This window comes from Beta vulgaris, chromosome 2 (assembly GCF_026745355.1).
Source record: "Beta vulgaris subsp. vulgaris cultivar EL10 chromosome 2, EL10.2, whole genome shotgun sequence".
NCBI classification, from domain to species: Eukaryota; Viridiplantae; Streptophyta; class Magnoliopsida; order Caryophyllales; family Amaranthaceae; genus Beta; species Beta vulgaris.
In genome coordinates, this window is record NC_079203.1 from 31,237,294 (window position 1) to 31,259,857 (window position 22,564).

Consider the following 22,564-nt stretch of genomic DNA (forward strand, 5'->3'; position numbering starts at 1 on the left):
CTTAGATCTGAGAAAGTATTTTCCTTTTGTTGCTCGCTGCATTAATTTCGTTGCTCGCTGCTTCAAGTTCGTTGAGTTGTTGTTGAGTAAGCATTCTCTCTCTTGAAGTTTTTCCAATTCGTCTTTTCTCTACATTCAGTAGATAAAAAAAAAAGATAAACCCAAATCAGCACTATAACAAAACTCAAAAACCCATAAATTCAATTGTAAATTAAACAACTTAGAGAATAAAATCGGATTAAATAAAAAAGAAAGAAAGGTAATTACCAAATTAAGAGACGGGGTTTTTCTTTTGGAAGAGTGGTTAAATCTAGAATCAGTCTCATTAGGTGAAGGAGAGAAAGAGAGAGGAATTATGGATTGTCGCTCAGTGCTTGATGCGAAAGAGAGATGAGAGAGATGCCTTCGCTTTTGTCGCCCTTCGTAGATTTGCATGTGGCCGGAAGGAGAGACGAGATGAAGGTGAGGCGTTAATTCCTTCGTAGATTTACAAGTGGAAGGAGAGACAAGAGAGATGAAGTAAGGTGAGAGATGAGATGAAGGAAGGTGAGGGAGATGAAGGTAGGTGAGAGAGATGAGAAACGGCCGTTGAGGTAGGTGTGAGAGATGAGAAACGACCGCTGATGAATTAGGTTAGCTGAATGGAAGAAGCGGGGGGGGGGGGTTAATTTATATAATAAGGTGAATTTGCAACGCACCTCTTATGACATGCGACGCAGATAGTTAATAGCTGATTTGCAACGCACCTTATTTCCATACGACGCAAATCAATAATTTGCGTCGGATGGAAGGCAAGATTCGACGCACATTTTGTTTAATTTGCGTCGCATGGACTAGAACACGACGCAATTTTTCTATTTGCACCGTTTCTACAATTGTCTGACGCAAATCATGGGACGCAAATAAACTTTTTTGTACTAGTGCAGGTTCTCCACACAGCTTTAGTCGTGAGGTAATGCGAAGTACTACAGAGTTGTACTCGCGTACTGATGCAAAGTCCTAGAACCTGAGCACGGGCCATTCATGTTGGGCCCTTGGAGCAATAATTCTTTGTAAATGCTCAAATCGATCCTTTAGGTTGTCCCATAATTCTTTGGGATCTTCCACAAGAATATATTCAGATTTGAGCTCTTCATGTATATGGTGTTTAAGGTACACCAGTGCTTTTGCTTGCTCCAAAGGGGTAGGGGCGCCACTTTCGACAATGGTATGGTCGAGGCTAAGTGACTTTAGATAAGCTTTTGCATCCACCCTCCATTCTAGATACCTTTGGCCTGAGGCTTCAAGGATCTCAAAGTCTCGGTTTGCAAGTCTAGCCAATTCTGAGTTCATGTGATGTTTTAACAGCATTAGTAGAAAATTTAATGCAAACAAAAAATCATACTGGAATGCAAGCTATAGTGGTCCGAAAATCCTTAACCGTTCAAGAGGTTAGGGGTTCGAAACCTGATAATAACATGAAAATTGAAAATTAAATATACATAAAAGGCTGGATTTTTTTTTTAGAGATTATGACAATGTTTTATTATAATGTGACTATCATGTCCGAAAAAAAAAGGAATCACATTCATTAGTGGCGAATTGGAATAATAAAAAAAAATTACATAATTAAGCATTATAATTGCGTTTTACTATATGCAACAAAAATTATAATAATTCCTACTAAAACTGTGATAAGTATCATTCTCTAGTAAAACATGACTTTCAACTGTCTGAAAGATTCCAGGAGATCTGGTGTATCGTTTTTCACGTGGCGGTCTCCGGCATTGTACACGGTGGTCGAAAATGATGGGGATGAAGTTGTGAAATTTGATGAGAGAGAAAATTTTATGTGGTAGAAGTAAGTAAGGGAGACGGATGAAAAAAATGGGAAGGGTTAAAGTCCCTTTTATAGTGGTGTAAAAACACTATACATATTTAACAGGTAAAATATATACTAGTAAGTAATACGTAACATTGTGACAAAAACCAAAACAAAAAAAGTAGAGTATATGTAATAATTTACCATAAGAATTACAATTATATGTTATAACTAATGGTTTGCGATATATTAAACTTAGTCAACATCATATACAAGCATTGTCTTTGAGCTATTTAAAACAAAAGGTTTTGAATATCAATTAATCGTAAGGTCAAGTATTATCAAGATTGCAGAGTGCACTGTTCTCTCTGATTTTTACTGTCATAAAAGTGAAGCTCCAACATCACCTTTCTACTCCCCTTTTTTTTGTTAATTTTTTTGTTGTTGTCATAAAAGTATACTTAAAGCAACTAGGATGTAGACATGCATGATGCATGTGCAGAACATTGTTGTTAAAATCCCGATCCGAATCTTACGATTCTACGATTTTACGATCCTGGAGGACCTCACCGATCCCGATCCTACGTAGGATCTTAATTTTGTAGGATATTTCGATCCTGCTCAACCACAAAAAATCACATGGTAGGATCTTAACACGATTCTACGATCCTACGACTCTACGATCCGATCCTACCATATAAAAATCATAAAGTAATTTCACATATTATATTTCTCCTATTAGATTTTGATCCCATGTTACCTCAATCTTATTGTATTGAAAAACTATCATCATTTGCTAACTAAGAAAATCATTATTAATATGTGTAAATTTTTAACATGAGGTTCTCACCATATTTTAGTATAACAGAACGTATTGTGTCGGACTCGTCCGACCATAATCTTTGGTCGGACGACTTTCGGGTGGTTCCAATTTTTTTTCAGTTAGTCTTAATTTTTTTTCAGGTAGTCTTCATTTTTTTTCAGGTAGTCTTCATTTTGTTTTCAGTTAGTCTTCTTTTTTTTTCAGTTGGTTTTTGTACTTCAGTTAGACTTACTTTGGGTTTCAGTTGGTCTTTATTCTTTTTCAGGTAGTCTTCATTTTTTTTCAGTTAGTCCATTATTTCTTTCAGTTGGCCCATTATTTCTTTCAGTTGGTCCATTTTTTATTTCAGTTGGTCTATTATTTGTTTCAGTTGGTATACATATTACGAAACAAAGTCCAACTGAAAGAAAACAAAGTCCAACTGAAAGAAAACAAAGTCCAACTGAAAGAAAAAAAAGTCCAACTGAAAGAAAAAAAGTCCAACTGAAAGAAAAAAGTCCAACTGAAAGAAAACAAAGTCCAACTGAAAGAAAAAAAAGTCCAACTGAAAGAAAAAAAGTCCAACTGAAAGAAAAAAAGTCCAACTGAAAGAAAACAAAGTCCAACTGAAAGAAAACAAAGTCCAACTGAAAGAAAACAAAGTCCAACTGAAAGAAAACAAAGTCCAACTGAAAAGAAAACAAAACACTAACCTCTGCTTTCTCTCACTTTCTCCTTCTTCTGATTACTCATTCTCTCTCCTCCTTCCAAAAATTGCAAAAAAAACACACCAATTTCATACGTTTAATAATTGCTTCCACCGTCATCTTTCAAATCTTAAATTCCCATCTTCATTGAATTCATTCAAACAGAATGAACATTTGGAATCGATTCGGAAGAATAAAATATGCTTGAAAGGTGGATTGGCCACTCCAGTTGGTGGTGGTGTGAGTTTGTTGAATATGCAGTTGAGGAAGGAGCTTGATTTGTACGCTTCTTTGGTGTCATTAGAGAGAATACTGAAAGAGAATACTTTGGACTTGAACATGAGGTTATTCCTGGCGTCGTCGAAAGTCTAAAGGTATTTTCATTTTGTTTCATTGGATTGATCTGAGTTTTCGTGTGATTTTGTGGAGAATTCAGAATTGCGTTATTTTAGTATTGGGTTGGGCTCGTCTGACCATAACTTATGGTCAGACGGTCTGACCCAATACTTTCACTTTAGTATAATTATCTCTATTTCACCGAATTGTAAGATCTTACGATCCTACGATCCGATCCCACCGATTCGATTCTACCAGCCCCTACGATCCAAAGTAGGATCCCGATCCTGATAACATTGGTGCAGAAGAAGACAAGAGAAAAAAAATTTGCCAGATGCATTTGATAATGACTGTAACGTATACTTTTGATGCATTCACTAGAGGACAAAGCTTCAAGTTAGTATTGGGAATAGTTGCTAACATATAATAAGGGGTAAGGGACAAGTAATCAGATTATGTGTCATCAATTTGGCATTGGAACTAGTAGCTTTTTCAATTTAGAGAAAATCTGAAGATGCTACTTATAAGTTGTTTTTGGTGCAAAGAAGTTTAGCTATTTCTTCTATCATTTTCTTATACATAGTCACAATAGCTTTCTTTCCACCTCCTTTTTTTTCACAAAAAAAAACATGATTTCTATGGAAACAAATAGCACAAAAAATAAATAGCAGGTAGTTCCACCATCATTGCTATTTTCGGCCAAAAATTCTTCCTCTTTGTAGTGTTAGCCGTCCATCCAAGCGGCGGAAACCCGTCCATTTAGGCGGTAAGTTCAACAGAATAGCCCCTCCATATAGCCCGTCCATATAGGCGGTTTTAAAATGCAAGGTCTTTCCCCTCCATGAAGGTGGCGCGACTTGCTTGGCGGCAGCCGAGGCAATACCGCCAGTTAATTACTTTGTCGTCGCTTGCTGATGACGGAAGGACCTGCCTCGTCCCTACTCCTTTTATTAATATTAGGAGTTTTTGTCGGATTTCAATTAGTGGTTCCGGAGGAGGGTTATCATTGAGGTTCGGGGCGGTTGTTTGTCGACGTTCACCGACATGGCTATTAACGTGAGTATTGTGGCGATGGGGTGTACTACCACTTCCTCGTGTCGGGTTTGTGGTGCAAGGTACACTATTATGTTCTATAATAACATGTATACTACAAAGAGATACATTGTTTAGAATAGTATTGATCCCATTACATTGGTGATCCATTTTTTTGAGAAAATAAATTTTAGCAGTTGAGAAGAACTACCTTTTGATAGTAGAGCGAATTCGTGCTTATAACATGTTGTAATTTAGAGAGATTTTAAACAAGGTTGGGAGAGAATGCTATCTGTAGTTATGTATTATTCTCTCCTGCGAATTGCGATATATATATTGCCGAGTGAATAATTCACCTAGTGATACAACATATCACTGATATAGGCAGTGAAACGTCTTATGGGTCATCTTTTGTTATCAGGCGAAGATTTTGTGGAATGGGGGAATTGGGGGTTAGGGTTTGATGAATTCTTACTTTTTGCTTTTTTGCTTTTGGCAACCTGCAGAGCCTCTCTCTCTTCTTGTTTCTCTCTCTTCATTTTTTTTCCAGCAGTTTATTCTTCATTAGTCAAAAACTCCATAGTCCATACATTTATGGTTTCGCTCACACACGCCAATTTGAATCTGAAATTTCGTATTCTCTCTCCTCTACCTCGTGCTCGAATTGCAGAAGCTCGTTCCAGGTTCTTCTTCTGTTCCTTAGATTAATCTACTTGTTCAGACGATTTTTGTTATTGTTGCGAATTTTGGTGTCAAATTACGATTTTTAGATCTACTTCATGTGATTATTCATGCCATTGTTTGTTTTTATGGGGTTGGTATTGTTTGTTTCATGAATTCAACTTATTTTTTCTTCATCTCAGATACTTGGTTATTTCATGTTTTTATGATTCGAATTTCTGGGTATAACTTGTTAATTTATGTTTTTTTGTTTCATGGAACTAAATGGTAACTAAATTTATGATACAATTTGTAGATGGGCATGTTTTCATGCCATTGTTCACTTGGTTAAATCATCAGATTAAGTTTTCAAGTGTTGTGATCCCTGGGCCCTGGGTGCGCCCCTCTTGCCCTCGCTCAGGGACGGGCCTGGCGAGGGGAGGGATGAAAAAAGAGAGGGAAGAGAAGGTAAAATTAACTTGTATAACTGGCTATAGGTCATTTAGGACCAATATGGGAGGCCACTTCTAAAACTTAGGATTGTTCCTTGTTAATTATTAAGCACGGCTCTATGAAGAAGATCGATCAAAAGTGGGATTATTGGTGTCAATTTTTCCTCCGCTTTTTCTCCGTTTTCCCAATGGAAATGGAATTTTCATTTCGTCTCCTTCTTCCATTAATTTTCTTGAAAAAGCTATCAGATTTCTTTTGTCTTTTTGGTAACAATGGGGAATGCTTATGAACTAATAAGGATATAATAATTAAGTGGGTTTGTGTAGTTCATGTATAATTAATATTATTAATTATATTTATTCGTGGTATGGCATAATTCTGATAAGAATGAGATTTATGTTTACTTGTTTATGAATAATTATGGCATAATTTTAGGGTCAAAATCAAACTTCTATTGGTATGAAAACATATTATGCTGTCAAATATGTGGAGTATGTCAGAAAGTTGTGTTCTTGTGGACTTGAGTAATTTTTTCTCGACGTATGTTGCATGTTTTGTGCACGTGTCAGAAGTTGTAAAAAGACACTTTCATCTTTTAATGTGATATTTGGATACAGTGATGCCTAATTTCCCTGTTTCTATCATATTATGATGTTACTATGAGAATGATCCCACCTAGATGAACTAGGGAATGGTTGGATTGTCAAATATGTGGAATAGTAAGTATTAAGATGTTTTTCAGTGAGCAAGGTGTTTCAAGCAATTGCTTATCTTTTCGCATAATGCTCATTGCATTATCTTTTTTTATCATGCTAATTGGTTTCACTTGATTTATTAAGTAACTCCCTCTTTGGAAATAGTTGTCTCAACCTCTCTCAAATAAGTATGACATGCTTTCACTTGAAGACCCTCTGTTATAGCTGGATTCCCTCACTCTTCATTATTCAGTCAATCTAAGTAGACGCATGTTAGGAAATGCGGATCTGAACTTGCTAGTAAAGGTGGCAACTTTTTCCATACCTTCAGATATAGTGTATTATTATTATTGTTGGACAACAGAGTAGCTTTTATGTTTACCTGGACTTGACGCGCCTCTTTTTTGCCACAAGTTAAGTCTCTTCTGTATGGTTTTCTTGCTTGTGAAAACCTTTCCTAGTTGTACAAATCCTTCTGCATGTAGTTTCAAAACAAATTATGGAAGCTTATTGCTTCTATTAGCAGCCTTTTTGGAAGTCTTAATGATATGAGAAATGAAGGTGGTCGTAACGGGGGTTTTTCTGGATTTCAAGCTGTTAGGATGCTTATCGTGAAAAAGTTCTATTATGGGATGTGTTGATTTTTCTCCCGTGAACAATGAATTTACTGCTGCTGGTGGTTGGTGCCTGTAGTTATCGTCTGGTTTAGGTGGATTGCTTTGAAAGTTTGAAGTGTCTCTTTGTAGTTTCATTTCAATGGCTGGATTATGGTCTGGCATTTCAATGGAGCCTAATTTCTTCTTTCCTTTTGATCAGTTCTATTCCATTAAATATCTCATTCTTTTTGTTATTTTTATGCTTATTGATTAGAAAGCATCCATGCACATGTTATTCTCCTGAAGTATTCGACAAGGTTTTTTATTTGGCCTTCCAACTTGCAATGTGCTTGATCTGATTAGAAGATCCAAAGCTGTATGTGTTACCCCCTTGCAGTGAATCACTTGCTTTGTCCTAGGTTGGTGTCCTTTTCCTGGTAGTAATATCTGTAGCTGCTTATACCTATAATGTTGTGATACCAGTTAACTTTAATGATATGCTACCTTTATCCAAATATTATCTTAAGAACTGAGTTCGTTTGTTATTACAATATGAATATGCATATCTTCAAGATAAGAAGTTTTTGAAGATAATCTCCTATCCAATCGAGTTTGATGTTCTTCAAAATGCAAAATTTTGAAAAATGAAAAATTATTTAGTTTTATCCTTCTGTACTGTGTCATATAATCTGGGAATCCCTAAAATCATACTCTCTCAGTCTCTCTAAGATTTCCCTAGTTTCCTTTCTTGTTTGTGCCTTTGAGCTTGCCCCATATAGTAAAAAGCAATGAGGCACCACCACATTACTCTCACATACACTGCTTTTGGTCCCACCAATTTTTTCTAGGCTGATTGCATATTTTATGTTATTATTTTGCTGTTTGGTGCATTAGGACCTTGAGCTTCATGCTATTAGTTTAAGTGAGTTGCAACCAGTGAGTATCTTAGAAAGTTTAGGCTGATTGCAACTAGAGTTAATGGACGAGAAGCTAATGAATAGTGAAGATGTTAGAGTCTTAGAGAGCTGATTTTCCTTTGTGCTTACCTTCTACTTCATTTCTGTAACCATCTCTGGATAGGTGGTAGTGAGGAACAATTAGACGAAAATGATGCTTTCAGAATGGTGGATACGATTTCTAGAGTTTGTTTTGGTTAAAATAGTGGGGTTCCAGGTGGAAGTGAGTGTGGAACGTCATTTGTTCTTGAAGGGCTTCCCTTGTGTGTTTTGATGATTTCATTTTATTATAGGCTTGATATTTGTGATGAGTTGAGTTTTAAAAGATTCATGAAAAAAATCTCCTAATACCTGGTTGAATTTGGTATATATGGAGGCAATGAAGCTATGGTGAACCTATGTGGTTTGTCAGAAGCAATCAATTGTTTTCTTTCAGCCTTTGTTTATCCAGTTTTATCTTCCAAATAGAGATGGACAAAGTCTGAACTATTGGTAATAACTCTGTTTTTCTTTTCTTTTTTAATAAAGAAACTATTGGTAATAACTTTCTGTTTTTCTTTTTTTTTTTATTAAAAAGACTATTGTTGTGAGCTTGCTATTGTAATATTATGTGGAAAGGATAGGGTCTTTCGTTTGGGTCACTCTTTTTTTTTTGGATCAAAGTACTTTATTTTTATTAGCATTGCTTTCTTTTCCATCCTACTATATATTGTGTGTTCATTAAGTCAAGATTTTAATTTCTGTTGCTCCGTTCCTTTGCAACTCTAAAGAGTTTTCATCTTTTATTATATAACGCCCTTAATATGGTCCTTTCGCGGATCGAAAATGAAGGAACCCCTCTAAGAGAGTTTTTTTTTCAAGTTCTAACTTCTCATAGAGTCAATAGTGTTATAAATTTTGATAGCTCCTAGGTTGCTCAGAAAAGCTTATGAAGAACATTATACATTTTTAGGTTCAATATCTCGAGTCTTCATCTTGATGGTTTCCTTTCTCAGTTTCTGACTTTTTCCCCGTAGATGGAGCTTTATGCATTTAATCCAGGACCTCTTGATGATTCTGTGCTGTATGATCAAGAGAAGCATGTCTCTTCTGCCGTTTGGGAAGGGCAGGTAAAACTTTTGGCAATTTGCTTTTGCCAATATAGATTGTCCTTGAATTTCATGCTTGCATATCGATTTTCCAACATGAAACTATTCAGGAGCGTGGTGCACTTAGATGTCATGAACACACTTCGAAGCTCGATCAGTGGGTACTGACATCTAAGCAGATTGACTTAATTGAGAGGGCTGGATTTGGGTACTTAAGATTCATTCCTGCAATTAGCTTAGACAATCCACTGATCTCTGCATTAGTTGAGAGATGGCGTAGAGAAACCAATACATTTCACCTGACAGTTGGAGAAATGACTGTTACCCTTGAAGATGTTGCTTATTTACTTGGACTTGCCATTGATGGAGAACCTGTTATAGGGGTCACATATACGACATGTGATGCTATATGTATAAGATATCTGGGAAAGGCACCAGATTCTGGGTACACTAGTGGTGGCATGGTGAAGCTAAGTTGGCTGAAAGAATGTTTCTCCCGTTGTCCCGAAAACGCATCAAATGAAGATATAGAACGCCATACTCGGGCATATCTTTTGTACCTCGTTGGAAGTACTATATTTTCCACAACTACTGGGAATAAGGTCCCAGTGATGTACCTTCCCCTGTTTGAGGATTTTGATCATAGTGGGAAATATGCATGGGGTGCTGCGGCATTGTCTTTCTTATACAGAGCACTTGGCAATGCTTCACTGCGATCCCAGAGCACTGTTAGTGGCAGCTTAACGCTATTGCAGGTACTTGTATCTAAGATGATTCTTGTTTCTGTTGTGATATTCTCCTTTTAATGTTTTAATAAATATTTCCTAAAGGTTTTACCTTCAGTTTTCTATTTGCTTGTGGTAAGTATTTACCTTATTTCTTTTTCCAGTGCTGGAGTTACTTCCACCTGAATATTGGCAGACCAAAACTTACTCAAGACTCATATTATGATAATTTTCCTCTAGTTCTTCGATGGAAAGGAAAACAAAGTGGTCCAACAGCAAATCGAGATATAACCTTCTACCGTAAGGCACTAGACTCGTTAAAGCCGGCTGATGTACGCCAACCATAATCACTCTCTCATTTTCTTAGTTTCAGCATTATGCTCAGATGATAATGGATTTTCTTAATGGTTCATTGCAGGTAGACTGGTTTCCCTATCAGAACATCGATCCCATGGTAATACCGGATGAGATAGCAAGCAGCTTAATTTTGGGTAGGTCTAAAACAATGTTGATATGCTTTGATAAGGCAGAAAGGCACCTGCCAGATCGTTGTATGAGGCAGTATGGCATGCCCCATCAACCAATCCCAGAATCAGTAGAAAGGTGGGAAAGAAAGAGCCGTGGGGTTGATGGTGGAGTGGACTTGTCTGGGAAAATGGAGTCAGAACTCAAAGAATGGTCAGAACGTCATCTCCATATCTTACATAATGGAGAAGATGTCGAAGAAAGCAAGTATATGCATTGGTATTTGAGAATTACACGTAGGTTTGTTGGAAGACCGATCCCTCTTGCATCCGAGTTTCAAAGAATGGTAATCCTTCTTTCTCTTTTTCTTTTTTAATGTTTTATTAAAGAACATTGTGTTTATAGTCATTCTTTTTTCTTTGATGATTTGTGCAAGATCACTTCTTTTTTTTTTTTTTTTTTCTTTTCTTGGGTAAACTATATATCACTGACCCATAATTTTTCATTAATAAAGTGGTAAATGTGCTTAGAATTGGCAAAAGCCTTGTTGAAATTGTTTGTGGTACTTTTGTTCAAAAAAATAATATATGGGTGGCTGATTAAATTTGAAAGCAGAGGTAACTTGTGTGGTTCATACTATAAAGAAACAATATTAAGCGAAACTTTTGTTAATCAAAAGACTGCTGTATTTTTCAGCTTTGGTTGATCTCATTTCTGTTTCATCTTCTTTTTTGTGTATTTATTTTGCTTCTTTTTCAATATTTTCTAGAATGCGACTCTTCGGGAAGTCACACATATTGCAGATACAATGTCCTTACAAGGATTAGATAATGAACAAATACACTCGATAACAAGGATCAGGTATATTGTTCATGAGTGTCTAAGAGACCAAGCAGGAAGTGTTGTCACAGTAGCATCATCACCACCAGAGACTGAGAATTGCAACAAGAGAGGTAGGGGAAAGGAGAAGGTCAGAAGAAAGGGAATGGGTAAACGGAGGCGCAAAGATGAGCTGGAGCAGTGCGAAGAGGATAGTATTAGTAGGGACGACCGACTAATACCAAATTATGCTGCAACGGGTATTGAATACGTAGAACAGATGCATCACCCAATTCATTTGGTCAATCATCAACACCGGTGCCATCCAAATGTTGCAAGTGTAAATGAAGAAATGGATGATTCTCGGCTTTCCATTTCTGTCAATGAAGTAGTAGGTGATGCACAAATCTGCTTGCAAGAGAGTGAAGTTGATGGATTACATCCATCAAACTTTGCTGATCATGAAGAGGAGGGTTGTCCTCCGTCTGATGAGGACACCAAGCTTGATGACCATGAAAATGGTTTTATGCCAGGTTTTGCTAGTCAAGAGGAGCCAAACCAGCTCTCTGATGAAGACATCAAGCTTGATGATCATGAAAATGGCTCGGTTTCAGGGTTTAGTAATCAAGAGGAACTTAACCAGCTCTCTGATGAAGATATCAAGCTCGATGAACATGGAACAAGCTTGATTCGAGGAGAGGACGACATTTCCTCTCCTCACATTGCTCGTGATGAGAGCGATGTACTTCCTTATGAAAGTGATGAAGACAATTCTCGGCAGTCCGAAAATGGTATTTAAAATGATCAATTTATTATTACATGGTTTTTAAGAATATTGAATTTTTTCTGTGGCCTGCTAACTTGGATTACTGATCTATGTTTTCCTAAACCTCATTAGTCATCACTAGTAATTTTGCTAAACCGCAGTACCTAAAGTTGAGATGAGTTGTTGAAGTCTTCATGTCATATTATTGGGTCTGTATAGGGGAGCTTTAATTTTTTGTTAGCAAGTTATGCTATTAGATGTTATTTTATATTGTAAATTATTGAACACTATTCTCAAGTTCTATTGGAACTTACGGTTTGTATCCCTCATTAACAATTTTATACTAAACTAGTTTAGTTAGCTATTTAATTAGTTTGGGGACGCAACAAAGGGGTTTCTAAATATAATGAGGCTCTACCTTCTTTCGTAATAGTTTAAAGAAAATAGGAAAAATTGATAGGAACAATAACAACTATGAGCGTTTTGCACTTCTGCCATCTTCAGTCCTAATTAGAGATGGCAATGGGTAGGATCTGGACAGGGTCCTCTAAGATCCAGATCCAGATCTGTTTTTTAGGCAAAGATCCATATCCTACCCGGATCCGCTGGGTAATAAGAATGAGGATCCAGATACATATCCGTATGGATCCTACGGATCCGGGTCCTAAATGGATCCAAAACGGATCATTGCTTATTGTCTTCAAACTATCCTAATTTTCACAATAATTAAAGATTTTAAACAATAAAGTCATCTAATTTAAACCGAAAAATACATTTTATTTTTGAAAAATAACCATTGTAACTACTTACAACTATTCAATTATCAAAATGTAGATTAGTTATCAACCCAATTTTCGAACTCAACTATCCAGTGAATTCGCACAAAAATCGCACATCAATTGGAACAAATCCAAAATTCAAGCGAAAAACTGTTTTACATGTAATAACTAATTTTATCAAAATATAATATTAAATTATAATAATATTATAAAAACGGGTAAACGGATCTGGATCTGGATCTGGGTAATTATTTAGGACCCGGTCCAGATCCATATTTTTCAAGGAGGATCCAGATTCTACCCGGATCCATAGGGTCCAAAATTTGAGGATCCAGATCCGTCAAAAATGGATCTGGATCCACGGATCCGGGTAGAGTCCATTATCCACTGCCATCTCTAGTCCTAATTAAGGATTACTTCTAAGCGGTCTCAATTATGCATCATTTTTGCCAAACCAAGTGACTGGTTATCTGTTAAACAAGTTAAAAAAAATTTCTTTTAAATTTTTTAACTGTGTTTCTTCTTTTTTTTCTTTCTCCTATCTGCTTTCTCTCATGGCACCTTTTTACCACCCTCCCACCCCTTCTAGCTACTCCAAAATACCCTCCCCCCTCCCCCCCCCCCTCCCCTCTCCCTTGCCACCCCTTCCCCTCCCAACCCTCCCCCTCCCAACCCTTCCCAACATCATCTGATCTCCTTCTCTTAACCAATGTCATTCTCCAAAAACAACAACTTCATTGTAATTTGCAACTCAATTTTATCATCATTTGTTTTTCGAGAATTCTCGTCAAAATTTCATATAAATTTGACCGATTTTTGTAGTTCTAAATTAGAGGAAGAGAATATCTTTGTGCATCAAACTAGACCAAATAATCATAGAAGAATCATCCTGCAAATCATCAATAAGTGAACGAATGTATGCAGATTCGAACATCGACATCGAAATCATATTTCACTCAATGCGGAAATTATCGCAAAACCTTAAAATAGTGAAGAATAGAAATCTGAAAAAAAATCCTACATGAAGATATCAAATTAAATTAGAGAAGATGCAACCAAAGATAATGGTGGCCAAAGGGGTAGTTCGTCGGAGTGACGAAGGTTTGGTTTGGGGGTGGAGGTTCATTGATGCAGGTGTGTGGGAGAGAGAGAGGGGTGCTGCAAGAAAGAGGGGTTCATGGAAAGAGAGGCAGATGGAGGAGAGAGATGGTTAGGGTTTTATAACCACTGTTAATGGTGGAGAAGGGGATTTGGATGGTGGTTTTTGCAGTGGAGATAGAAAATGTTGGTGGGACTGGGTGGTGGAGTGATGTTGAATAGGTGGTGGTGAAAAAGAAAAAGAAAAAAAAAGCATTTTGCCTGTTGTAGTAGGTCATTGACCCGCTAGGATCAATTTCGGCAAAAATGATACATAGTTGGGAATAATCCTTAGTTGGAACTGAAAATGGCGGAACGCCCATAGTTGGGACTGTTCTTATCAGTTTTTCCAAGAAAATATGCTAAATGAACTACCTTACAATTTATTTATCTTTTGGACATCAGCTAAAGCAAATTACAAAGAAGAAAGCGAAGTAGGATTTAAAGGCATCCTACAACAATGTTGAGTTATGTAGCTTGTTGTACTGGTTCACGATCCATCTTTTCCACTTTATAGTACTGAAACTTTTTTCCCTCCATCATTTTATGTTGATGAACCCACTCACCTAGTGAGCTTGGCTAGGTGTCCAACTGTTTGAGTCTTCTGTGGACTCAAACAGAGGCAACTTAGTCATTTTAAATGCAAAGAAAGGCTTAGTATATGGAGAATTTTACATGCGCGTGTGTGGGGAAAACAGAAACACTCTCTCTCCTTTATCGTAATTATTCCCCCTCTTTCTCTCACTCACTACCTGTAATTTTCTCTCTCCCCCATTTTCTATTATTCATCCTTCTCACAGAGAAACTCCATTACTTTCAGAGGTATTCAGGGTTTTGAAACCCAAAGATATTGTTTATTGAAGAAATTTCAGGAAGCTATATTATTCTCTTTCGCCTTTCTTACTTTTAATAAGTTTGTGCATGATAAATTTTTTGTACTACTTAATCTGTATCATAATATTTGCAACACTTTTTATTTCAGGATGTTTCAAAATAATTGCAACACTTTTTTTTCTTTCCTTTTTTAGTAAGTATAGGAAGGTGAAATTACTTAAATACCCTTACTTTCCCCTAATCCAAAATAATTAAACCACCTAATTTTCCCCCTAAATACTCCATCATCTTCCACACACCACCATTCTTTCACCCCACTACCCCCACCCCACCACAAAAACCCAACCCATTTTCCACCACCTCCATTCTCTCTCATCCCTCACGCGGCACGCCCTTTTCTCTTCCCTCAGGCCCTCGATGCCACTCTCTCTCCTCCCTCACGCGACTCTCTCTCCTCCCTCATGCTGTGAACTCGAGCCTGCTTCCACCACCACTATGACGACGACTATTGTGAAGCATATACGAAGACGAACGCGAAGACGAACGCGAAGACGAAGTCGAACAGATCTAAGCACTGACGAAGTCGAACAGAATCTACCACCACTACGACGACCACTATGAAGCACCTGAAAAGACGAAGTCGAACAGATGTAAGCACTGACAAAGTTGAACATAATCCACCACCATTGCGAAGACGAGCGTGACCTTTCTCCTTCTTTCTCTCTCCTTTGTTCTCCTTCTTTGTTGCTCCTTCGAGCTCCTTCTTCTTCCTTCGTCTTTGATCTATTTTTTGGTTAGATCTGTAATGTGCTTAGATATTTCGCTAATTTGGTTAGATTAGATCTATTTTTTATTTGCTCACATAAAAGATGAAAGTCTTGGTGAATTTTTGTGAATTTTCGTGAAATGGAAGATGGTGGTGGCGGGATGGTTGTGGTGGTGGTTCTGATGCTGGTGGCGAGATGGTTGTGGTGTTGGCGGGGTGGTTGTGGCGATGGTGTTGGCGAGGTGGTTCTAGTGGTGGTGGTGGCTGGCGGTGGTTGGGTGGTGAAGGTGGATCTTAGGTGTTCATATAATGTATTTAAAATATTATTAGTTAGTCTAATTACATATCTCTTCCCATCTAATTGTATACTAAGAAAAATTATCTCGGAGTGCGCAATTTGAAAAGTGTTGCAAATATTATGATATGGAGGAAGTATTAATCTTGTTTACTAGTTACTTGATGATGGAGAAACACTAACCTATTAAAGAAAAGGCTAGATCTATCTTGAAGTTAATTTTTAATTTATTTTTTAATTTTGATGTTTGGTAATTTTTGTAGAATTTCGTTTTTTTTTTAGCCAGAAAGAAAACTAGGGAGGAACCCAGGAGACGGGCCACCCTAAAGCATCCTTACGGATGATTGTGGAAAAAGAAGGATCCAAAGAACTAAAATAATGAGTGAGGGAGGGGGTAGAATGCCCATGGTGGGCCATCCAGTCAGCAGCACAATTTGCCTCCCTATAAACATGATGAATATCAACATTCTCAAACCTATGCAAAGCCATTTCAGCATCCTGAATTAAATTAAAAATGGACCAAGGAATCTGCCACACCCTTTTAATTGCTTGAATAACCGAAAGATTATCCCCTTCAATATGAATATTATTAATACCCATAAATAAAGCCCCCCGAATACCTTCCCGCAAACCCCAAGCTTCAGCAACAAGAATAGAAGAGTTGTGAGGAATAGAACTGGCTCCACTAAGAAGCACCTTCCCTTCTTCATCTCTTAAAACAAAGCCATAAGCCACTGAACCACTTTCCAGAACCGAACCATCAAAATTGAGCTTAGCAAAAGTAGTAGGGGGGCGAACCCAGGCAACATCCTTCCTTCTAGCTAGCCGACCAAAACCTGGGGAATCAGAGCTACAATCCCCCCTACTCTTATCCATCCCCACCTTATCCCACCTTCCAATAAACGAGAAGATCATTTCCCCTACTGAGCGAGGGGTTAACGACTCTTGGCGAAAAGTAATTTCATTCCTTGCATACCAGATGAACCACCAGAAAATAACTATATTCCGCACTTGCTGTTTGGTACAAGCTGCATTTATAGAACAAACATAATCTATAAATGAGTGAGACGTGGCAGGATCGGGAAGAGAGATAGTAATACCCAAATGACTAAGAGCCTCTTGTACATCTTGACCAAAGGGGAAATCTAAGAACAAATGATGATCTGACTCAGCATGAAAAGTACAAAAAACACACTCCAACGGAACAAACACATGGCTACACTCTAATCTTTTCTTTGTGGGTAGCTCATTCTAGCAAATCTTCCATAGGAAAAACTTAATTTTAGGGGGGATATCCGATTGCCAAATCCACGTGAAAGGAACTTTAGGAGGAGGGTGGAGACCATTCCCTTGCAATAGAGCCACTCCAGACTTAACCGAATATTCGCCATCTGCCGTTAGGGCCCAGAAAACCTTATCAGACACCTCATTAGCCGGGACAAACATCTTAGAAATGACATCAACAACCGAACCTGGGACAACTTGGGCAAGCAAATTCAGATTCCACTGACCATGCTCTAGAAGAAAATGACCGACCGTGAAATTCTCCGTGCCTTGAGCAGGCGCATGAAGAGAAGCGATAGGGAATTTAAAAGCCCAATTATCTAACCAAAAAGAGATATCTAGACTGTTCCCTAAGGACCATCTAAGCCCTTGCTTGAAAGGAGATCTCAAGTGCATCAACTTTCGCCATTGCCACGAGACATTAGCCTTAACTTTATAAGAAAATAAGCTCGCGAGTTTAAATATTTATGTCTCACTAGCTTAACCCATAAGTTTTCAGGCATTCTAATAATCTTCCAGAGAAGTTTCATTTGAAGAGCTTGATTATTAATACGTGCTTTACGAACACCCAACCCACCATAAATTTTAGGTTGACAAACTTTATCCCACCCAATCAAATTAGGAGATTTAGAGTCAGCAGGCTTATTCCATAGAAAATTCCGATAAGATTTATCCAAGGAAGAAAGAATAGAACGGGGGAGAGAGAAACTTTGCATTTGAAAATTAGCCTTAGTGGCTAGATTAGACTGAATTAAAACTGTCCTACCAGCTTGGGAAAGAGAATTGGCCCTCCATTTTGAAAGTTGATTAGTAACCTTCTCTTGAATCGAGCCAAACGTAGAGTTTTTAACTCGTCCACAAATAATTGGACAATATAAATAGTTTCCTAATGAGAGAGAATTTTCCATTTGAAGAATAGCTTGAAACTCAATTAAAAGATCTGGAGGGGTATTAGCAGTGCACTGAAAAGCCGATTTATGAAAGTTAACTAATTGGCCGAACATCGAACAATATTTGTTTAGTATTACTTTTATAGCCCTACAACTCTCAGGTCTAGCTTTCGCAAAAATCATGGTGTCGTCAGCAAAAGTTAGGAAAAGAATATTTATTCGAGAATGCCCCAATGTGACCCCTACTAATCTTTCTTCAGAAGAGCTGGCTTGAAACAAAAGTCGGGCAAGGATTTCAGCACATAATATAAATATATAGGGCGATAGAGGATCACCTTGCCTTATGCCCCTAGTAGGGGAGAACATCTCCCCTGGAATACCGTTAACAAGTACTGAAAAAGAAACAGTTGTTATGCATTGTTTCATCCATGTAATCCATTGTTCACAAAAACCCAATTTTCGAAATGTTTCAAAAATGAAGTCCCATTTTTTGTAGAATTTCGTAATTTTGAAGAAAATGGGAGCTATGAAATTGTTAAATTGAAGTAATTTTTGTAGGCTAAATTGTTAAGGTGTAGTGATAGAAATATTTGAAATTAAGTTTTTAAGGGAAAAGAAGAAACAATTTGTACACTAAAGAGAGAGTAATTTGTGTTAGATTGGGTTGGTTGACACAATATAGCAAACGTCTAATGTGCAATCTAAAATTGGAGAGACAATTAACTTTGAATAAACAAATGAAGCTTTAAAGTTAATAATTAATTAATATTGTATTGTACTTTTACCATTCTCGAAGTTTTTGATATCATTTGTTGTTGATGTTATTGGTTAGTTTTCTCGTGCTGCTTATTTTCGTATGGATGTTGACATATTGTATTACTTTGGTACTTGAATTATCTTACTTTAGTATCAATTTTTTCTTTGTTTGGTACCTAATTCTTCATAATTTGAGATGTTATAATTTTTAATTGAAGAAATTCACGAGAGGGGGTCTAATTATTATCCATTTTCTTTTATAGGTTTCAATTATGGATTATTCCCTGCAGGTCCCAAGTTTGTCATGTTGTGATTTTTATAAGTCCCAAATTACTTAGAAACGGTTTAAAAGGTAAGATTTTTAAATATAGGCCCCCTTTTGTAGGCCTTTGTCACTTGCTGAAAGTGTTCGAAGATGGTAAAAATTTAAAAATATTACCTTCTAAATCGGTTATAAGTAACTCGAAATCCAATGATATTAGCACGAATGATAAAATATTTAGAGTAATTAAATAGTTTAATTATATGCAATCTATAATGTTGATTATGATATTGAACTAATTTTGTAAGATCTCATTGTCTACTTGCATACTTAATAATGAATAAACGTTTGTCTATTTTGTTTATTTCCCTGAAATAGTCATTACATCTAAAGAGCACACTGAAAGAATATGACTTTAGTATTTTCTTAAACATAATTTGGTACCAATATGTAAGATTATTGTACCAATATAACACAACTTAGGTATCTTTCTAATATATTTTTTTTGGTACCAATATAAGATCAATTTGGTACCAATTTAAACCACTTTGATAACAATATAAGACCATTTTGGTACCAATATAAGACCATTTTGGTACCAATATAAGATATGCAAATTATTACCTGATCGATCGAATCGCACTGAAAGCAACATATAATGAAAATGATTTTTGGTTTCAATTTTCATAATACTCTAAAAACGCATACCAAGTATGTTTTAGTTGTTTGATTAATGGGGTTAGAGTTACCAAAATCTTGTCATTGAATTATTTGCTAAATCAAAATCAATTCGTTTAACTATTTACCATCATTAGATTATACTTGAAATTATTAAAGAGATAGTAGATCACAAAAGTCAATAGAAACATAAAAATAATGTCATGTGTGCAAAATATATCTACAATAATTACAATAAGATATTTGATTAGAAGGTAATTTAAGCTTTAACCTATTTTTTATACTTTCAATCTCATGCTTGACACACTTTTCTTAAAAAGAAGACACTTCATACAAAAAAATAGTATTTGAAGTGGTGGACTCAAGTCTTGAAATAGGATTGACCAATATTAAGGGTACTAATCTATTGTATGAAGTGTACCAACGTCAGATATAAAGGGTACCAAGGCTTGTGTGGATTTCATTAATATGGAGTTTAATATTTATTACTTTATAGGATGGAATCGTATGCTGCAATGGTTCCATTCCTAGGTGATATTAAGAAATGAAAACTTGATATGTAGTCTTGATCAATATCAAAGATACCAATCTGTTTTATCAATAGTACCAATATCAGATGTGTAAGGTATCAAGGCAATATATGGATTCCATATCAATATAGCCATTGAATTATTTGCTAAATCAAAATTAATGTCATCCTATTCTTGTTCATACATGGTTCTCACCCAATAATATGCACCAAATCATTGAGAATGTTTAGTTGGTCTCTTCCTGATACATTATTAGCCCAAACACTTGCAATCTATTTAAGAAGGGAAATGTACCAATGTATGAAGCATGATATACTAATGTAACGCTTGGTTCCCGCAAATGGGCTCCAATCTCTCACAACTATATCCTATTATTGTTTCCTTAGATTTTTCCAACTAAAGGATACACCCCAAATCATTGACGTCATGTTTAATTGGCCTTTCCCTTGTCCATTATTGGCCCACATAATTGAAATATATTTAAGAAAAGGACGGTACCAATATAACACTTTACACTTTATCCTCCCAAAGGGATTTTCATCTCTCCTAATGACATCCTATTCTTGTTCATACATGGTTCCCACCCAATGATGCATCCCCAAATCATTGACATGATATTTAATTAGCCTCTTTCTTGTACATTATTGGCCAAAACACTCGCAACCTATGTAAGAAAGGGAGGGTATGTCGGATTGACCCATGTGTTGCATGAAGGGTACCAATGTTTAATGGTACCAAAGTCATGATGGGTACTTGTAATAGCCCTGTTTTTAAGAACCTTTATTTAAAAGCTAAAAGTGGATAAGATCATCATTCTTAGTGGTTAAGAAAGCTTGTGGATAAGCATTATCATTCTTAGTGGTTAAGAAAGATTGTGGATAAGAACTAACATTCTTAGTGGTTAAGAAAGGTTGTGGATAAGCACTAACATTCTTAGTGGTTAAGAAAGCTTGTGGATAAGCACTATCTTTCTTAATGGTTAAGAAAGGTCAAAGAGGATAAGAACCATCATTCTTATTGGCTAATAAGGCTTTGGAAACCAATAGATAAGTGAGAAAGTCCTTGAGAGCCTTAAACATTAAGATTATGAAAATCGTTTGGAGATTGTTTTATCGGGTAGTGATGAACTTCTAATTAAAGAGCCATTTGGGATTGAATCCGAGCTCGGAACCCAACCAAACTTGATATATGACATGCTTGGGATATCTTAAGTTAAAATGGTCATTTATCCCCAAGAATTACGTGGCTTAATAAGGTAAATTGCTTACATAGTAAAACCTGGCCAGCTGAAATTACAGCTCAGACCTATCCTCAAAGAAAGCTGCTTAGCAGCTACTTAAGTGTCGATCTCTCAAAGAAATTTTTATGCATGAAAGCCAACACCTTAGGCTAACACCTCAAGCAAGAATCACCCAAAAAATCCAAGAAACCGACCTTGCCCAGAAGAGGTTTCCCTCCCCTGGGGGTACCGCCAGAACAGACTATAAAAGCCTGTTCTGGATTTTCGTCTCTTTTCTCTTATTTCTTCCTCTTGGACACCCACTTTTCTTTACATATAACTCTTCTAGACATCCATACAAAGTAGTTCAAGCTTTGGTTCCAATCTTTAGACCTTAAACTCATATAGAAAACCTTGCTGAAAGATCACATAAGTTGTTGTAAGTTCAACAGATTACACCTCTTGTATTTAAGCTTAGTTTTTCATATCTATAAGCTTGTTGAAACTAATCTTTAGCATTTTATACATTCAGGGGAAGCTGTAGGATATTAACCAATTGGATTAAGGAGTTTCGTGGCTTTAAGCATCCTTAGTAAAGGTACACACTTAGTTTGGTTTTACCCTAGAGATTTCCATACCTATAGTTAGGTGATTGTTTCTTTCTGGTGTAAAGCATGTTTATGAAATGAATTTACTTATGATGTGTATTTTATTATTGTATGTTGAGTATGTAACATGGATATAACATGCTAAGGTTCATTAGAGATGTTTCATTTGACCTAAACAACACTTATACACTAAGTAATACGATTATGCTTCTTAATGGAATATGTTTAGTACATGGACTTGTGGAGTGATTGTGATGATTGAGGTGGATTTGTTATGTTATTGGTGTTATGGAGTTGTTGTGGTGGTTATGGTGAAGTTGTTGTGAACTTGCTATTGTTGTTGTTGCTCTTTGTAGTAGTGTTGTTGGTTATTGTTGTTCTGTCATTGTGGTTGTGGTGGAGTTGCTGTAAAGTTGTTGCCTATTGTTGTTGTTGCGCCGTTTTATGGTTGTTGTTGTAGTTGTGGTGGCTATTGTGGAGTAGTTGTGATGGTTGTGGTGGATTTATTATGTTGTTGTTCTGTTGTTGTGGTGATGTTGTGGTGGGTTATAGTTAAAATAGTTTACTAGTTTAGAAGATGAATTAGTTTGGATTGATTAAAAAGGTTACGATAATGTGTCCAGAG

At 36.5% G+C, this 22,564-nt stretch overlaps 1 protein-coding gene across 2 annotated transcripts; it reads left to right on the forward strand.

Moving 5' to 3' along the window:
- Positions 1-5,101: 5,101 nt before the first annotated feature.
- LOC104886967 (protein MAIN-LIKE 2) lies at positions 5,102-12,265 on the forward strand. Of its 2 annotated transcripts, none has more exons than XM_010671535.4 (6): positions 5,102-5,361; positions 8,991-9,147; positions 9,237-9,881; positions 10,016-10,183; positions 10,270-10,662; positions 11,086-12,265. In XM_010671535.4, exons 2-6 carry the CDS (start codon positions 9,055-9,057, stop codon positions 11,932-11,934), a joined length of 2,148 nt encoding a protein of 715 aa, XP_010669837.1. In that variant the 5' UTR covers positions 5,102-5,361; positions 8,991-9,054; the 3' UTR covers positions 11,935-12,265. The 2 variants fall into 2 exon arrangements, with proteins under 2 accessions (XP_010669837.1, XP_010669836.1); XM_010671534.4 differs by having other exon boundaries at positions 9,055-9,147.
- The last annotated feature ends 10,299 nt before the right edge of the window (positions 12,266-22,564 follow it).

Excerpts from the sequence above, each read along its gene's own strand:
- LOC104886967 (XM_010671535.4), top strand. The coding sequence starts at position 9,055 with ATGGAGCTTTATGCATTTAATCCAGGACCTCTTGATGATTCTGTGCTG. Across the intron at positions 9,148-9,236 it reads CTGCCGTTTGGGAAGGGCAG|GAGCGTGGTGCACTTAGATG; the intron begins GTAAAACTTTTG and ends GAAACTATTCAG. Across the intron at positions 9,882-10,015 it reads GCAGCTTAACGCTATTGCAG|TGCTGGAGTTACTTCCACCT; the intron begins GTACTTGTATCT and ends TTCTTTTTCCAG.